Genomic DNA, 20,199 nt, shown 5'->3' on the forward strand with positions numbered 1-20,199 from the left:
TCAGTTTGGTTTCTAGGGAGCATTCAGACTAGATTTGTTTTTCCTCAGAGTCTACATTACCTGTATACCCTGAATCCCACTGGGTGTCGCTTGGTGTGGTCCACACCCCTTGCATCCTCTAGAGATGCCCCTCAGGACAGTATCCATGTTTCTTTGATGGCCTTCTACTAACAGGCAAAACCCTTCCTTTTCAGACAGGCATTCAAAATAGAATGCTTTTATAGAATGGCCCAGGGTTCTATACTGTTTAAATGTATTTTGAGGCTTTTTATCTTTTTAAAGTATTTGATATTTTAGTATTGAATTTGTTTTCATTATTCCAGTAATTTAATCCTATTTTAACATATTGTTTTTGTATGTTTTTAACTGTATGTTTTTTTTTAATGTTGTAAGCTGTCGTGAATCCCAGTCTTGGGAGAAGGATGGGATAATATTAGTAATAATAATAATAGTTAACCTTAGCGAACAAGTGTTGCTTATATAGCAAGCTTTAGAAAAAAGCAAATTAAAAATTATAATGTACACTTTCCGAATACTTTCAGAAATTACGTTTGGTTTAGGTTTGCTTATTTTACAATGAAAAGACTGGATATTAGCCCTGCATTTCAGCAGCTGCCTGACAGTCAGAGGTGAGTGGGCAGGTAGATGGGAGAAAATCCCTCTATTCTGTCTCTGGCACATAAATCCATCTGAGAAGAGGCTCTATGCATTGCAGAGAATGCAACAGGTTACTCAAGGAGGGGGTCAGCTCCCCATCACTTCTTTCTGAGCAAGCTAGTCATTTTCATTTTATTTCACAAACTATTAACATTGGTGGATTCTTTTGCAAGGTTGTTGTATATAACAATTTGGAAGAATAGTGAAGTCAATATATCTGATGGGTGAGTTGATGCCTCCATACTTAACACCATTGTTTTCCAACTGCAGCTTTCAGGTTCCTTACTGTAATACTGAGAATCATCCTGTCCTACGGAATCAATAGAAGTATTTAATAAACAACTTTTGAAAAATAAAAACTAATCTAATAAAGATACATCAGAGAAAGTACTGGGGGGAAATGAAAAGTTACTACACTTGATCTTAACCAAAAGGCCGAGAAGCAAAAATGTAAAGTTAACTGTTCAGGAACTATCAGACCCACCACCTCAGTACACCAACGATGTATGTCTTCAAAAAGCACAAATAATAAGATGAAGTAACTAGAATATCTTTTTAGTGGCATGTGTGTGACCTTGGAAAACTACTGTTCCTTGCATTAGGAATATGCTGCCATGGCTACAGCAAAGCTTTTCCCTTTCAAACACAAAGCCAGAGTAGTTCTCATTTGTTTCAGTTTGGCAATTTGTTGATACAGTAGCATTTACATATGCACAGAAGCAATCATCCTACAGATCTATAATTTCATTCTCAACAGCATTTGTGAGTTGTCTTTCAAAAAACAAAAATGGTGGGATATGAGGGTACTTATATTCATTTAGCGTTCACATCATCCCTCTCATGAACATGGACAGCTTTTTCATGAAAACATAAGGCATAGTAAACTAATCAGGTTTTAACATGAGAACAACTACAAAACTGCAGACAAGTAACCATATTTATCTGAAAATGTTGCAGGGGTAGTGATATGGGTCACAAGAAAAAGTCAACATCCATTTCAAGTGATACCTTTATCTGACCAACCAATAACATAGACCACTACACCAACACTTCCTTTTCCATGCACATTGTTTTATTAACTCTACCTGTTGAAGAAGACTGCAAAGTTTCAATGGTCAGTCTGATATATTTTTTGATTGGCGGAATAATATTTTATCAGCACAGGATTTTTTTGTTTTTAAATTTAGCTTATAAAGGAAAATATAATGATCTTCATATTTTTCATTCATCATAAAGGAAAAAAATAGCTTGACTGAAAATCATATGTTGAGGTTCACTTCAATCTAGAAAATGGCTAAACATCTTGGTTAATTACAGGGAGAAAGATTGCAAAGACTTCTTATCACCCTGCAATATTTTCAATGCTTATTTTAGAAATATTTCAAATTGGTTTTTGCCTCCATTTCTCCTACCTCACCATCCTGATGAAAACAAGGTGTACCTAACAGAAAAAATTACTTACATGAGCACATTTAAAGTTGTTTAAATGGTTAAGATGTGGCAACCTTAATTATTTTGCAAATAGAAGCCTGCCGTAAACAAGAGTTATTAACTGAAATAAATGGAAGTTCAAGAGGCAAAAGCAAACAGTACTAAAGGCTTAGTTTGACATGAATAAAAAGTACATAATTGTATTGGAAAACATTCAGTTCTGGGCTCTCTGCCATACAGGAAAAGTGTTTAATTATCAACACTGACATAACAATATCAACAGAAGACTGAATTTTTAAAAACTGCATGGGATTTCTTAATGCCCTTGATTCATTTCCATCCAAAGAAGAGACAAAGCTCTTCATTTATCTTTAAACTTATTCATGAACTGTGAAGTATACATTCTGTGAAAACCAGCTACTAATTTGAAAGTTGCACTATAACAGAAATACTTGCACTTTCTAAGAATTCAGTAAAAATCTTCAAACTTATACTGTTTACCAAGGAGATGTTTTGCCTCCAATCTCCAAAGTAAGAGGTATCAGAAGTAACAATTTTTAGTTATCCGGGGTACCATTCAACATCATGCAAGCAGAACTGCACAATGGAACTCTCCCTTTCCCTCTGATAGCAGATGCTGTTCAAGTGGTGACTGGACACAGATTGCTTCCATTCTAATTAAGTAATTAAGTAATATTATTACAAAAATGAAAGGCTTCAATCAATGGGTTCATTGGAATCTATTATTTTATGATTTAGGCCGGTGATGGTGAACCTTTTAGAGACTGAATGTCCAAACTCACTGGCTTTCCCACACTGGGTGTCACTCAACATTTAAAAAATTCTGACTTGATTCTTCAGCCGGGTTCAGTACAAAAATGCCCAAACTAGCACTTTGGTCCTCTTGCCACTCACTATCCTCCAAAAAGGCAGCACTGGGGGGTGCAGGTGGGAAGGCAAACCTTGACATCCTGAATTTATATTACAGGATAGGGATTTACCAACCCACATCCCAACTAAGCACGCCCCTCTGTAAAGGTGACCTGAAGAGTCTTCTAATCTTCTGGAGCCATTTTTCAGGCCAACAGACTCGGGAAAGAGTTGGCATCTAACCCACGCCAGGAAAAGCAGACAGTGGGACCTATATCACGATTTCATTTATCCTGAAAAGAGCAGCCAAGTGGGAAAGTACAAAAAATACACATCACACTGTTCTTGGTATCAGCAATCACAACAGATGTCAAAAATATTGTTTATAAACTGACTGAGCATTTTTTTCAATGTCTAGGAAAATAAACTTGATTTATATTATCCCCCAAATATTTACTAAATTAACCCTATAGAGTTATTTTAATCATTCTCCTACCCTTACACATTTGTTTTTACAAGACAAAATTCTATTTCACCACAGCCTAAATGGCAGGTCCTTTCTGAACAGATGCGCTCAGTGCTGCAAACTACAAATACAGATTTACAATAGCAGGAATAAGTCTAGATACAGGTTGAGTATTCCTTATCCAGCATGCCAAAATACTCCAAAATTGTCCGCATTGGTGTCTGATAGTGATGCCTTTTGTTTCTAATGGTTCAATGTACACAAACTTTGTTTTATGCACAAAATACTAAAAATATTATGTAAAAAATTACCTGCAGGTTCCATCTCTAAGATATCTCATTATGTACATGCAAATGTTCCAAAATCCAAAAAAATATAGAATCCAAAACACTTCTGGTCCCATGCATAAAGGATAAGGGAGATCAAATCTACCTTATATACATTCATACTGTTTTACAATTAAGGTTTAGTTGGGCTTTACAGCTGATTAGGGATCTGAATTGATATTTCCCATGGCAGTCTGGTGGCCCCCATGTCAGTAGAATGGTGAATCTGTTCCTGGTTTAAGTCTGACGTTTAAGAGAGCTATCCATGGTGCTAAATTGTGGCTAGGGTTCAGTACTTCAACAGTTCCTTTAATGTTCATATTAAATCCCAGAGCAGATTCCACTGACATGGAAGCCACCAGCTACCACTGATGACAGGACACCATAATAATCACTAAAGAACTAAAAGAAAGATATAAAACAGTGGAGCAAAGTATAAAGTTGTTGTGTTGGAGAATAAGGTAGTATTTATATCCCATAATGATACCAAAACAGCAAGAAGTACTTAATATTTAATCTCTAGGCAAAAGAAAAAATCAAACTTAACCAATATTCAAGTTCCAAATAGACATATCTACAAATTTTATTTTATTTAAATATATGTACATATACCTGTTCTTTTACAGAAGCTAGGATAGTGGTGGCAGTAGCCTCTGTTTCCATGGCTGGGCTTGTGGAAGATTCCTGGGTGGTCTGTTGCAGCGCTTCTTCTAAAGGTGTCTGCTCAGGAGCTGGCATATTGCCTGGAGAAAAAAAATCAGTTTGATTATTTTACATTTATGTATTTGACTGACGACTTATCTTCTATCCACTAAAACATTCCATAAACCTATAATTCCTGAGGGATTCAGAGGATCTTCTTACTCTGCTCCAAAAATGACACAGACATACTGTTTTGCCTGAGGAGGGCTTACAGAGAAGAGGTGGTCTAGGAGTATTTACAGCCTTTATCTAAAAACAAACAAAAATGTACCCTCATTCATATATATATATATATATATATATATATGCAACTAACTTTATGTAAAACTGCTGTAACTTTATATATAAATCCATTTCTCAAGATTACCAGTTCTTTTCATCCAACAGTTTTAAGGGTCCTTCTCTGTGGCTATAAATCAATTCTGCTACCCACGGTTTCTATATCAAACAACATGCTTGGGGCGGGGTGTGACACCCAGTAACCCCCCTGCCCTGACTGTCGTTGCCACGGCCCAGTTTTCCTCAGAGGAGAGCCAGGCCTCAGCAAGAAGCCAGGGTTTCCACAAGGAGGTGTGAGGAGGCTGAGCTAAGCCTTACCGAGTGCATGCATGCCACCCCTGACCCTCCTTGCTGTGGCCTGGTTTTTGTCTGAGGAAAACCAAGCCGCAGTAAGGAGGGGGGGGGGGGCATGTGCATGCTCAGCAAGGTAGAGCCTGATGTTGCTTCCAAGCCCTACTCCTTCTGCTTTGGGACCCCCCCCCCCCACACACACACACACCAGGTTACACCAGAGGTAGGCATGCCACTGCACACAACTACTCAATGACAAAGATAAGTCTGAGGAAGAAAAGCAAGACAACTGCAACTGAAGATCCTATCCTGGGCTGTATATTTAAGACTGGAAGAGAATAAATTAAAAAAAAACCTAAAGGAATAGGTTTATGTTATTTCCCCTCAAATTATAGACACTTTTCACATTTTGCATTCTGTTTAAGGCATTACTTTTCACTGGCTGAAGAACTTCCAGTTACTGACCAAACTATGTCAGTCATGTTTTGCAAGATAGACTGGCTTGCTTGATGGAAGCTACTAACACCCACATCCAATCTATATACCTCATTGAAGATATATTCATGCCACCCTTGATTTTTGATATTTTGTTTTCTCCAACCTGCAACTAAAATGGATTTAACTGGCCTCATTACTATATGATCTTCACAAGATACTTAACAATGTGATGGTGAAAAATATATACAGCACAAAGCTAAGCAAACAAAAACCAACTGGCACTTGTTGGTCATACAACAATGAGTCAATACTTGGTAGAAACACTTATGGCAGCAATAACAGCTATAAATCTTCTTGACAATGCATCTACTCACCTTTCACATGTAGATTTTGTTATTTTTGCCTATTCCTAGTACAATTGCTCAATCTCAGTCATACTGGATGGAGGGAATCATCGATTAACAGAAACCTTTAAGTCTTGCCATAGGTGCGTTACAGACCGCCCCTTTGGGGCAGCCTGTAGGTGCTCCTTTCCCCGCCGGATCGGGGCTCCAGCTGCCAGAACGGCAGCTTCTGGGGCCCCGATCTGCCGCTTTCCAGGCCGCGGGGAAGCGGCAAAAGGCCACTTCCCCACGGCCTGGAAAGGGGTGTCCTTGGGGCTTCAAGCCCCAAGGACACCCGGTGGCAGCGGGGAGGAGGAAAAAGGGACCGCTTGGCCCCTTTCTCCCTTGCGTTGCTGGCGCAGCCGTCTAAAGGCTGCGCCAGCGATGCAAATCCCAGAAGGAGCTCCGTTTTGGAGCTCCTTCTAGCGCTGTGGAAAGGGCGCTCTAGGCGCCCTCATGCGGTGCAAAGACGTCACGTCCGCACCGCCTCATTTGGAGGCGGAGCATTCATGACGTCGTAATGGTGGCCCCTGTGTGGAATGGGCGCCGTCATTTTGTACGGACTCGATCCGTACTAGAGTTAGGGGCATCCAGAAGGGACGCCCCTTTCTAACCCTAGTACAGACCCAGTCTGAGCTTTCACTAGATCATTCTAAGGTGAGGTGTGTATGAATATTTCTGCAAGGTTTTGCATATATTTCTGGTGTGCTCTGTATACCTCTGTACTTCTGTGGTCTGAAAAGAAGTCAGCACGAACTCTTCCAACTTTAAAAGGCTTCACTGCCTAGAAGAATCTCTTATTCACTAAAGATTACCAGACAAGACATTACTTACAAGCCTGCAAGCTTGTTTCTTTACTTCAAGTAGAACATCTCTCTTTATTAAATGCTCCGAGTCCTATCTAGTCTAAATACCATTTGTCTAGTCTTTTCCTTTCAAATACATTCAAAGACCAGTCAGATTTTTGCATCCTTTCTTCGCACATTTTTAAGTAAAGTTACACAGACTGTATGAAATTAGGACAAGACCAGCATAATATACACAAGATGTGTTTGCATTATTTCTACTATATAAACCTATTAGTTTAAATGTATTTCCTAATGAGCCAACAGTGTTTGCCTTCTGACAGGTACAATATATTGAACTAATATTTTCAAAGAGCAAAGGATTCCAAGGTTGTCTTGAATGGCAACAGCTAACTTTAGGAACCAATTTCATGAAGAACCAGTGGCCTAAACACTCCCACACCTGACCTCTAAGAAGAATCAGTGCTGTTATCTAAGATTTGATATACTGTTTCAGCATGGATATGGTTCATTTCTTCTAGAGCAATACATCTTATACTTCTCAACACCTAATTTAAGCTGCCATTTTAGTGGGCAGCATTTTTTAAAAAGTAAATCCATTCAAAAATTCTTTTGGTCATAGCTAAAGTCAGTTGCAAATTTTGCTGCCTCCATATTCAAATTGTTCACAGAATATTAATTACTGAGTTTGGAAATATTAATTCTCCCTTTCCAAGAGACATTTGGCTTCAGGGGAGATTTTCCCATTTGGAACATCAATAGCAAGAGACAAAGCTAGATAGAAACATACAGCTACAGGACCACTTTTTGACAGCCCTCTCTTTGAATGCTATTTAGTTATTACCAGAATCTTTTTATATGACTTGTGGTCCACTCTTTCGACAAATGTAAGTATGCACAGTGCTGTATTATAAGCACACAATGAACAACCTCTACAGTATACAGTACATAGACTGAACAAAAAGGTGGTGCTTCTGCAACCACACACTGCTTTTTTTTAATTCAGTGTCATCTTTTTGTTCAGTCTGAGTACTGTACAGTATAATTGTGCATGGTGTCATCATGTACAGGTATTAATACTTATATAGTAATATTCATAATGGCACTTAAATATACAGATAAAGCTAAAGGAAATTGTAAGATTGTCAACTTGCAAAAAGAGCTAGAATTAATCAAACCTAGTGAGAAAAGCATGTGCATAAGTGGAATAGGCTGCAAATTAGGTGTCACTTGCTCAATAATCAGTACAATTGACAAGAAAGATGTCAAAGTGTTAGCCAAAATTAAAAAACGCTATGCCAGTGGGAACGCTTTTAAATGTGGGGATTCAATACCAAATCAGCCACAATATTCCCCTAAGCACAAACATTTATCCAGGCCAAAGCTCTATTTAATATAATGAAGGCTAAAAAACAAGAGACATCCGTGAATGAAACATTTGAAGAAACCAGCAAAGGCTAGTTTAACAGATTTAAGACAAGGTCCAATTTGCATAATGTAGAAGTGTATGGAGAAGCAGCTGCAGAAATGTGTCCTGTATGGAAAAAATATTATAGAAGATGGTGACTGCACAAAGCAATAGATTTCAGTGTAAATGAAATGCTCCTATACTGGGGGAAAATGCCAGCAAAAACTTTTATTGTAAAAGAAGAGAAATCTATGCCTGGATTCAGAGATGCAAAAGCTGGGCTAATGCTGTTGCTAAGGGCTAATGTGGCCAGCAACTGCAAATTAAAGCCTGTATTTATACCATTTAGAGAAAACTATTTAAAGCAATGGTCCCCAAACTGTGCTTTTTAAGGGATTTTGGACTTCAGTTCCCAGAATCTCAGACTATTGGCTGACATGGCTGAGGCTTTTGGGAGCTGAAGTCCAAAATCTCTTAAAGGTCACAATTTGGGGACCACTGATTTAAAGTCTAGCTTTCCACTTTATTACAAGAGTAATGCAAAAGCTTGGATGACTATTCATTTATTCTCAGATTATTTCAAGTATACAGTTGAGGTTTATTTGCAGGGAACAGAAAATTCCCTTTGGGATTCTACTGCTTGTTGATAATGCTCCAAGCCACCCTGGAGCTCTCACATAGTCCTTCAAAGAAATTCAAGTTGCCTTCATGCCTGCAAATACAACTTCACTACTGCAGCCAATGGATCAATGTGTGATTTCAGCATTTAAATGTTATTATCTAAGGAGGAATTTTGCAAAGGCTATAAATGCATTGGATAAAGATAAAGATCTTTTTGAAGGATCAAAGCAAAATAAACTAAAAGCTTTTTGGAAAGGCTTCACCATTTTGGATGGCACTAAAACAACTTCAGCTACATGGGAGGCAGTTAAAGAAACAATTTTGAAAGGTGTTTGAAAGAAACTCATCCCCACACCTATGGATGATTTTCAAGGTACTGAGGAGTCAGTGGAGCAAATCACTTCAAATGTTGTTGTCTCATGATGGGGCCCTAACTGTTGAGAATCTCCTGTTATCTGAAGAACAGAGAAGGCTGTTCAGAGAACAGAAAGCCCTGCCTGATAATGTGGCTCAGCCTATGGTAATGATGACTAAATACTGTAATTAGAAGAAGGAATCACCAAAATAGAGGACGCAATTGCATTTGGGAAAAGGTTGGTTCTAATTTTAGAAAGTTCAAAAGTAAATAGAGGCCTACAAAATCAAATAGCCTATTAGAAAACTTCTCTGAGAAAGGTGAAAGATGTCAGTGCATTGAACTTCATTGCTTTCTTATTTGAAGACACTACCTCCACAACCATCATCAGTCACCCCAATCCTTGAGATTCAGAGTTGTGAAAATGAACCCCTGTAATATCGCCATCAAAATCCCCTCTTGAAAAAGAATAAGATTGCTTGGAGTTTCCAATAATGAGGCTCAATTGTATCCTTCCAATTTCCTTCAATAAATCACCATCCTTTTCCCACATATGTAAGAATCAAGATATTTAAAGGTAAACTTTTATTCATTTATTCATACTTTTGTATACAGTCAGCACTCCACATGTGTGGCTTTGACTTTTTTGGATTTGACTGTTCACAGATTTGATTAATATGTTCTCTCTAGGTCCTCCAGTGCAACTCTATGACCAATTTTCACAAAACATTGCACTGGAGGGCCTAGAGATTCCTAGAGAGGTATCCTCTCAGGTTAAAAAAAAACCCAATGTTTTTCTATTTGCAGTTTTTCCGCATTCACAGGGTCCTGTGTCCCTAACCCAAGCGATGCGGAGGGCCCACTGTACTTAAAGGTAAGCTTTTGCTCATTTTATGGGCTGTTATTTACGTTTTTCAACAGACAACAAGCTCCAGCAAGCTAAAGAAAAGTATGGATTTTGTATGTCAACAACTTCCACTTTTTGACAATGCTCTGGTCCTAACCTGTTGAATAAGTGGTGAGCACCTGTTTATTCTTTTGTAAAATGAATGGCTAATAAAGTTTTGAGACAATCTCACAGGTACTCTGAAAGTTCAAAATCCCTCTAAGATGTGTGCACTGACAATTATTATTTTTTGAAATCCCTAAGTAACAGTCCCATTCGCTTTAACACATAATTGTCTAAACAGGCGTAAACAGTGAGAGATGATAGCACAACATTCATCTTATTCCAGCAGTTTATCACAACAAATACACTAAGCTGCTCCTGCTCAGAATCATTTACATGCAGTTTCCCTCTTATTATACAAAGAATCTGTTTTTAGATTATTATTTTTATTTTTTGAAGCACTGTCTGGCATGTGCCCCATATTTTGGTACACACAAGTTTGTCTATGTGCATATAGATACACACACATGCAGAAAGACTGGAAAAGTTACTTTTTGCACTATATCTCCTATAATTCTCAAGCCAACATGACCACTGCCATTCTGGGAGTTGAACTCAAAATAACTTAATATTGGCATTGAAATGCAGCCCCTCTCCTACCTCCTTGCCATTTCCTGTTACAGGAGCACTGTTTCATCCTGAATTGTATTTGTTGAGAGCTGTATCAGATTCTGTTCTCATCACAGAAAGATCAGCTATCTGATCTGCACAACTGCATCTGAAACAACTTCTGCTACTCATTCTTTTTCACAATGTATTTTAGAGAACGTCTAACAGAAACTGGGGAAAGAAATAACTTCCTCTATTTTGCATCTGGATAGAGAACGTCTCACTAAATGACAGGTGTTCATGTCATTTAGTAAAGTCTAGGAATCTGAAATATCACATATGCATTTTCTAAACACCTTGAGCCTACACAGTTGATATGATAGTTGTCCCACATAACATAACTGAAGTATGAAGTACCGGTATTTTCCAGCGTATAAGATGAATGGGCGTATAAGACAACCCCCAACTTTTCCAGTTAAAATACAGAGTTTGGGATATACCCGCCATATAAGACTACCCCTCTTCCAATGCACACCAAATAAAAATTAAAAAAACATTAGATTTGATTTCAATATGGTAATTTTAATTCCAATGCTTCTGACATGCAGGTACTTAGCAGGAAAACTTGTTTTATACAAAGCCTGCTTGGATTGGTCAGCTCTCCCTGCCTGCCCAGCCCTGCCTGTCTCTAAGACTATCAGAGCGGTAGCGCAAACACAGCTCTTTTTTCCATACCCCAGGCTTCCTGGACGCCTGCACCTTGCTCCGCCCTTCACTTACACCTTCCCAGTGAGGCGCCCCCTCACCTTGTGATCAGGACCGTGTTAAGTCACTTCTTTCTATGAATCCTAGTGAGTGGATTTTCTTCTACCGTACTTGTACAGCGGTCGCCGCATACGGTGGGGATGCAGCTGCAATTGTTTTTGAGCTTCCCCACCATATGCTGAGACTGTGGATTCTCCAGTTCGGCTTGGAGGTTTCAGCACCTGTCTTATAAGACAACACCCAGAGTATAAGACGACCCCTGACTTTTGAGAAGATTTTCCTGTGTTAAAAAGTAGTCTTATACGCCAGAAAATATAGTAAATAAATTTTATTAGGCAAGACAGTTTTTGCTGTGATTTTTTTTTACATTCCCACTTCTGATAACTATCTTTTCTTAGAGTGCATCTACACTGGCCATTTAATCCAGGGCCAGGCCAGACCATTACGGCTTGGACCAACCATGATGCTTATCACCTGCTCTGGGCCGAATTTGGTGCAACACCATGTCAGTGTGCACATGAGCCATCCAGGCTAACACTGCATCAGCCCTGCTGGCCTATTTTAACCACCTCCTTGAAGGTAAGAGCTTCCTGAGAGTGCCTGCTTGGCATTCGGTCACTTCTGCTGAGGTCAGAACAGGGCGCCCCACCATGAGATGAGCAAGGAGGGAGTCACTTTACCCCCTCCTTGTTGATCACCAGGGTGCCCCATTCTGACCTCAGCAGAAGCAATGGCATGTCAGACTCTCACAGGGAACTCCTGCCCACAAGGAAACAGTGCTGGCTTCTTTTTGTAGCCACTGCCACTGCTTCCTCATGGAAAGGAACTTGATGTAAATCCTGCCCAGCACACCACTGCTTCTACTAAGGATAGAATAGGGCACTCCTACAATCAACAAGACAGAGCAGCCCCCTCCTTGTTGACCATGTCTGGATACCCATTTCTGGCTTCAACAGAAATGGCAGAATGTTGGGTAGTCTTTGCATGGAGCTCCTGACCACAAAGAAGCAGTGGAGATGGCTCCAAAAACTGGCCTTCCCTGCACTGCACAGCATAGGGAAAGGAAACAGCATGGCTCTTTGTGTGTGGACAATGGATTGGGCCATATCAACTCTGTCCAATTGTCCACATGCCAAAAGAACCCGAAGTCACCCCAGGGTTTTTTTGGAAAACACCAGGCACTAGTAAAAGACGAAAGATTTATACGATCTGAAGAGAAACCAGAGTAAGAGAAAGTCAGGCTAAGGTAGGTTGACTAGGCGTCCTCCTTTTCCAGGATCTGTCCTATATTTCAGCATTTGGTCCAGGAGAAATTTCAAAATGTCCTTCATCTTGAGCACTTGACTGAGAAGCATGGATTTACATTTGTACGAGTGTTCCCAGCTTTTATTTGGTAATGTTCTACATTTTTCTTGAATGCCCTACATTTTATCATGCCTTGTTCTCCTTTGCAATTATGACATCTGGTCACCCTGGGTTAAGGGCCAGAAACCATAGTATCTCCCCAGAAGTAATCATACATAGTGAGAACTGCCAGCACCAGCTTCGGGGTGAGTTTGGAGTTTTTCCAGCGATGGAGGTGGAAACATCCTATAACGTGGGTTGATTCTATCTCTTGCTCCGAAATAGGCAGGAAAAACAGACTTGAAGGAGTCGCCACCAGAGGGAGCAACCCCCTCCATCCCTCAGTCTTTTTCCTGCCTCGCTCCGAGTAGGCTGTGTTTTTCCTTTTCTCCTCCTTCTTTGTCTTAAAGACTTTAATATTTCTTCTAATATTTCTTCTATTCTTCTTATATTCATGATCTGTTCTCTCCTGCAAAAAACAGCATTTCTAATAACTTGATTCAAAAAGTGATTTCAACATCTTTTTGTCACAATTAAATTGCGGCTTGTCTTGGATGCATTTTAACATGCTACAAGAAGATTGAGATATCTCTGTTGTGATCAGTTGCTGATCACTCCATTTACAGTGCAGCTACTTCCTCTGCACTACCAACAATCACATCCATCTAAGATAAATGTAGGACATGACATGGCCTTCATCTTCCACATTTACATGCCACCTCTGGTGAGTTGACTTGAATCAAGAAGAGGCTTCCTTTGGAAGACACATCTGGTGGTTCTCACATAAGTGATATGCCTCAGTTCACCCACCCATTGGTTTGGGGAGCTTTGGTAAGTCCCACGTTATAGGATGTTTCCACCTCCATCGCTGGAAAAAGGAACATTGGGTCTTACCTGTGAGATGTTCGTTTTCAGCGATGTAGGTGGAAATATCCTCCCCACCCAGAACTGAGGAGGCTGTTTTCCCTTGACTTTGCAAGGGTGGTTGTTAGTTAGTTATTTTTAGTTTGACTTATGATAGTTTCCATTGATTATACTTAGATTTGCATTAAATGCTCTCTGAGTTTGTTTTCTATCCTTGGCTGTAATATTGACTGAGGGATGGAGGGGGTTGCTCCCTCTGGTGGCGACTCCTTCAAGTCTGTTTTTCCTGCCTATTTCGGAGCAAGAGATAGAATCAACCCACGTTATAGGATATTTCCACCTACATCGCTGAAAACGAACATCTCACAGGTAAGACCCAATGTTCCTTTTTCCCCAATGTAAACAAGCTCTTAGACACTTAGAACTAGGTAATATGACCCAACAAGATTATTGTGCTCTGTAGAAGGCTTTGCTTTGGGCATTCACATTTCCCGCCCCAGGTCTTTATAATAAAACTTTTTTGGTGTACTTGTTGCCTTTGGCATAGAAAAATACTAGAGGTGATCCCATGGTCAGGAATACTAAAACAGAAGGGAGTTCGAGATGAATGGGAGCTTCTCAAAAGGGAGATATTGAAGGCACAATTTCAAACAGTTCCAATGAGGAAGAAAAATAGGAGGTGTCTCAAGAAATCAGGATGGATTACTAAGGAACTTTCAACTGAGCTAAGTTTTAAACGGAACATGTATAAGAAATGGAAAAATTGGGAAATCACCAAAGAGGAATTCAAACTAATAGCAAGCGCATGTAGGGTTAAAGTCAGAAAAGCTAAAGCGCAAAATGAACTCAGGCTTGCTAGAGAGGTTAAGAACAATAAAAAGGGTGGGTTTTTTGTTTTTTTTGGGGTATGTCTGCAACAAAAGGAAGAAGAAGGAAATGGTAGGGCCACTGTATGGAGAAGATGGCAAAATGCTAACAGGGGACAGAGAGAAAGCAGAATTACTCAACACCTTTTTTGCTTTAGTCTTCTCAGAAAAGACAAAGGGTGCTCAACCTAAGGATAAAGGAGAAGAAGACAGAATAGGGGAAATTCAGCACAGAAAAACTAAAGATATAGTACAGAAATAACTTGTTAATCTAAATGAATATAAGTCTCCAGGACCAGATGAACTACATCCAAGGGTATTAAAAGAGCTGGCAAATGTAATATCGGAGCCATTGGCAATAATCTTTGAGAACTCCTGGAGAACAGGAGAAGTCCCAGCAGACTGGAGGAGGGCAAACGTTGTCCCCATCTTCAAAAAGGGGAAAAAAGAGGAGCCCAACAATTATCGTCCAGTTAGTCTGACATCAATACCAGGAAAGATTCCAGAGCAGATCATTAAACAGAGAGTCTGAACATCTAGAAGGCAATTCCATACTCACAAAAAGTCAACAAGGGTTTCAGAAAAACAAGTCATGCCAGACAATTTTAACTCTTTTTTTGATAAAATTACCAGCTTGGTAGATGAAGGGAATACTGTGGATATAGTATATCTTGATTTCAGTAAAGCCTTTGACAAGGTTCCCCATGACATTCTTGCAAACAAGCTGGTAAAATGTGGGCTAGACAAGGTAACTGTTACATGGATTTGCACTGGCTGAACCCAAAGACTGCTCAACAATGGCACCTTTTCATCCTGGAGAGAAGTGACCAGTGGGGTCCCACAGGGCTCTGTCCTGGGCCCAGTACTGTTCAACATCTTTATCAATGACTTGGATGACGAAATTGGGGGCATAGTTATCAAATTTGAAGATGACACCAAATTAGGAGTAGTAGCTAACACCCCAGAGGACCGGATCAAAATTCAAAACGACCTGAATCGACTAGAAAGCTGGGCCAAAGCTAACAACATTAAATTCAACACAATGTAAGGTACTGCACTTAGAGCAGAAAAATGAAATGTACAGATATAGGATGAAACTACGTGTGAAAGGGATCTAGGAGTTCAAGTAGACCACAAGTTGAACATGAGTCAACAGTGCAATGCAGCAGCTTAATTTTAGGCTGCATCAATAAAAGCATAGTGTCTAGATCAGGGGTAGGCAACCTGCGGCCCGCGGGCCGGATGCAGCCCGGCAAGGCCTTGGGACCGGCCCCAGCCCGGTCCTGCCGCCGATTGCCGCCAGAGCCTTTGGCCTCTCGCGTGAGGGCGTGGGGCCTTTGGCCTATCAGGAGAAGACAGGCAAACGGCGGGCAAGGGGGGCAACTGTCTATAGAAGCCTCCGAAACATGCATTTATATTAACATTTTTTAAAAAATCAAATTTTTTTGCGTGTCCTCCATATTTTTTTTTAAAAAGTGTCTTCCATTTGAAAATTTTGTCCTACATTTGTCCCGGCTTATTTATTTATTTAATTTTTAAAATATTATTTAATTATTTATTTTTTGGCTTCGGCCCCCCAGTTGTTTGAGGGACAGCAACCCGGCCCCCGGTTCAAAAAGGTTGCCTACCCCTGGTCTAGATCAAGGGAAGTAAAGTGCTATCTATTCTGCTTTGGTCAGACCCCACCTGGAATACTGTGTCTAGTTCTGGACACCACAATTCAAAAAGGATGTTGAGAAACTGGAGCGGTTGACTAAAATGGTGAAGGATCTGGAAATCATGCCCTATGAGGAATGACTTAAGGAGCTGGGGATGTTTAGCCTGGAGAAGAGAAGGTTAAGACGTGATATGATAGCCTTGTTTAAATATTTGAAGGGATGCCATATTGAGGAGGGAGCAAGCTTTTTTTCTGCTGTTCCAGAGAACAGGACCCGGAACAATGGATGCAAGCTACAGGAAAAGGGATTCCTCCTCAACATTAGGAGGAACTTCCTGACAGTAATGGCTGCTCAACAATAGAACACACTCCTTCCTCGGAGTGTAGTGGAGTCTCCTTCATTGGAGGTCTTTAAGCAGAGGCTGAATGGCCATCTGTCGGCGATGCTTTGATTGTGATATCCTTCATGGCAGAGGGGTTGGACGGGATGGCCCTTGTGATCTCTTCCAATTCTATGATTCTATGAAAATTGAGGAGGGACACTAAACTCAATCAGCAAATGATCTTAGTATGCCTTTATTGGGGTATACATGAGGGAGAGATCTTCCATTGGGTTCCATACTATGAAACGGCCTGCCGGACGAGATCCATCAAATTACCAGCTTAGACAGCTTTAAAAAAGCTGTTAAAACGGATCTCTTCCGGCAGGCCTTCCCTGAATGAAACTGCCCAGCCAAACTCCCCCCTCACTCCATGTATTGTGCTACCATACCGACTATGTTATATTTATTATTTTTATTTTATTATTGATAGATATTTTAATACTTTAACTGTATTATGTTTAATTCTTTTTTAAGGGAGGATGTTGAAATAGAATATTATATATGGTTGTTTTAATCTGTTGTTAGCCGCTTTGATTGTTTTATAACAGAAACATGGGATAAAAATAAAAGTTTTATTTATTAGTTTTATTATTTAAATTTTTCAGAGTAACCAGAAATGACTTTTTACAGTGGTTACACTTGGATGTCATCCAAAACCATTAATTAGTGCAGCATGCTTTAACTGCAATGATGACTGTGCAGCCAGTACATTTCCCTGCCTTTCCTAGCTTCTGAACAGCCAGAAAAAGGAATTTGGAAGCTTCTCTTTTGCTGTGGCTTGTCGTGTCATCTGGCATGGCAAAGTAGTAAACAATGTGTGTATGTGCTTTCAAGTCACCAATTGACTTATGATAACTCCAAGAATTTCATAGGCAAGGAACACTCAGAGTTGGTTGCACTAGCTGGGTTCTGGTGTCTTTAGGGTATTTAGGCCAATACCAAATTTAATTTCAAACAAGTTAGCTTCATTGCTGTGGCTCTTGAAGGCTTCTTGAAATGAACTAGTTCCCAACTCAGACAATGTTGGTAACTGCCATTAACTAAAAGCAAAACTTCTGAACCTCTTGAACATGTGGGTGGAAAACAGCTGATAGTAAAAGCAGCCCAAGAGTAGCCCAAGGTTATGTAAATTACAGTAAAAATGTTTTAGTCAAGAGTTTAGTGACACATGTCAAGATGTAATTACGTTTTACTTTGGTTCTGAAATCTTGTATTCACATTCACTCGATGGCATTTTAATCAAGCCCTCTGCTAGCAGAGAATCTAGTCAAAGTGAAAGTCTTCCTCTAATTTTTGAAAACAATTTGCTTCAACTACATAAATGAGGTACGCAGATCAGATAGCTAACGTTAAATATATACCAATTACATACATATACCAAATACATATGCTTGGGTTCAAAGTTCAGACATTTATCTTCAGCCTTCTTTATCTGGCTTAGTGCTTCTGCCATCAAGTTAGGATTTGATGATGTGCTATCAACATGACTATTAAGCAACATGGTTGGCTGGAATCATTCTTGGAGGGTGCTAAATAGGGCTTACTCCTCAATACGTATGCACAGGACTGAAACTAAACATAATGGTGGGAAGATGTGTCAGAGAAGGAAGATCTGATCAGGTTCAGAGCCTGAACTATTTACAGAAGACAACAGCTTTCCACTCAACCATTTTTAAAAGCAGTTATATGCAATAAGGGTTTGAACTGTTGCCTTTGTACAATCATTAATAAGATGCCAAAATTCAACATCAGAATTTTTTTCAGTTGTCAGTTGTCAAAAGAGTATGTATCCTAGTTAAGACATATAGGCCAAAATGTTCTGGTTGCATGAAATGTGGCCTTGTACCATTAATATATTTTTAAAATGTCCTTGAAGAACAATATAAAAAAGGTGGCTTTCAGCTTATTACTTCCACATACTGCAATGCATGAATAGTTAGAACAAAAAAAAAACACCAAAAAAAAAAAAACCCACACTTTATCTGGCAAGAGTTCACATAAGGCACTATATGCCCTAAGGCTCACCAAGACTCATTTTAGTTAGACAACCTCACCTTCATTGTTTTATATAACATTGGTAGTTGAGTAGACACATGATAATTATAGCCTGCTTATTCTGATTAATGTATTTTCTCTAATTTGTTTCCTAAGCGATTTACAGTGCCAGTTAATAAATACAAAGAATGGAATGAATGACTGAACTGCTAAATTAAGTTTTAAAGATAAATATAAATACTGTAATCATTACAAACAATGAGTTATACAAAGGCAAAGTATGGGATCAAGATGTTCAAAGAGCCCAGGTGGCGCAGTAGGAGCAATTAGCTTACACTTTGTAAACTGCTTAGTACACCGGCAAGCAGTATAGAAATGTACTTGCTATTGCTATTAATATTTCAAATGGAAATTTATACTGTGATTATTGTGAAGAGCTTGGTATAAGGCACACAAGAAGATCTACCCAAATACTTCATTTATAAAAGCAGCCCTTTGTAGCTGGGGTACATGGCAAAAACTTAAAAAACAAAACAAACAGCCCTCATGTTCAGACGCATTCTGCCCTTTGTTGTTACCTTATCATGTCTATTAGTGCGTGATCTAAATACAGGTTAGCAGAAAACAGAATGATTCACTGAGACACAATCATCTCTCTATAGTTCAACATTACTGGCAAAATTCCACTAAATGCACATCATAGCCTGGTAACTTAGGCCTGATACAGACAGGCCAAAATAAAGCTGTTTCGAGTCACTTTGGAGGTATGCTGATTAAATGATACATGCGTCCTAAGAGTCCAGAAGCCACACCAAAGCCATGCTCAGGTCCTAAGGACTGAAGTGCAGCTTTGGTGCAGCTTCCAGACTCTTAGGATGCATGCATCATTGAAACAGCATACCTCCAAAGTGACTCGAAGCAGCTTTATTTTGGCCTGTCTGTATAGGGCCTTAGTTCTCTATAGGTTTGGTATGAAAGGAAAACAAGAAGGGGGAAAAAACATGGCAGGATATGAACTTGTAAAGCATTCAGCTTCTGTTGTTGTTAGCACAATGCATAACAACATTAACAAAATCTATGCAAGCACTTCTTCACCCACCCTCAAAAACAGAGACATGTACTACTGTAACAGCCATAGGACTTGCTGGAAAAAGAGATCACTGGAACTTGCAATGCTTTACTACTGCTGTTGCAATGACGCAGCAGTGTTAGTATATCATGTCAACATGAATAAGCAGGAACAAGCCACAGCAAGCCTTGGGCTGACATGCTCTCCCTGTTTTCTTTCCTCCTTCACTCAGCCAAGAGCAATTTGGAAGCTTTTGCTGCTGCTTCAACTGATGCTTGCTGTGTCATCCAGACCTGGAAATATACTTATCACTGGCAGGTTACAAACCGCCAAAAATATGTATGGAATACGTATTAGGTTTAGGAAGGGGCGGTGCTTCTGCACCCCCCTAACCCTAGTACGTATTCCATACGTACAACATGGCGGCGCTCCTTCCACATGGGGGCCATCATGTTTACGTATCAGACGCTGTGCGTCCGCACGTGTCGCGGCATCTATGATGTCGCAAGTCCGCCCCTGGCGCCTCGCGACGTCATAGAGGCGCCGCTTAAAGAAGCTCCATTTTGGAGCTTCTTTTTCGGTCTGTGCGGGAGCCGCGCGGTGTGGCTGCTGCGGCTCCCGCACGGAGCAAGTGGCGGCGGCGGCAGACTGCCTCAAAGCGGCGGTTTATAACCCGCCACTGTTAGTTTCAAGAGGTCATCATTAATAACTATGATTTGAAACTG

General features: G+C 39.9%; 1 protein-coding gene across 9 annotated transcripts in view; it reads right to left on the minus strand.

Annotated features, from left to right (window-relative positions):
• Nucleotides 1-20,199, minus strand: part of PKP4 (plakophilin 4) — a 156,936-nt gene that overhangs the window by 116,340 nt on the left and 20,397 nt on the right. For all 9 annotated transcript variants that reach the window (XR_016280864.1, XM_089519966.1, XM_089519972.1 and 6 more), the window contains one exon: nucleotides 4,363-4,493. Coding sequence is in view for 8 of the 9 variants with exons in the window: in XM_089519966.1 (XP_089376092.1) it covers nucleotides 4,363-4,488 (126 nt within the window). In the remaining variant the exon portion in view is untranslated. Of the gene's footprint in view, nucleotides 1-4,362; nucleotides 4,494-20,199 lie in introns of those variants that run through there.

The sequence above is a fragment of the Sceloporus occidentalis genome, unplaced genomic scaffold (genome assembly GCF_023333645.1).
Source record: "Sceloporus occidentalis isolate IW3139 unplaced genomic scaffold, rSceOcc1.0.p SCAF_4, whole genome shotgun sequence".
Classification (NCBI taxonomy): domain Eukaryota; kingdom Metazoa; phylum Chordata; class Lepidosauria; order Squamata; family Phrynosomatidae; genus Sceloporus; species Sceloporus occidentalis.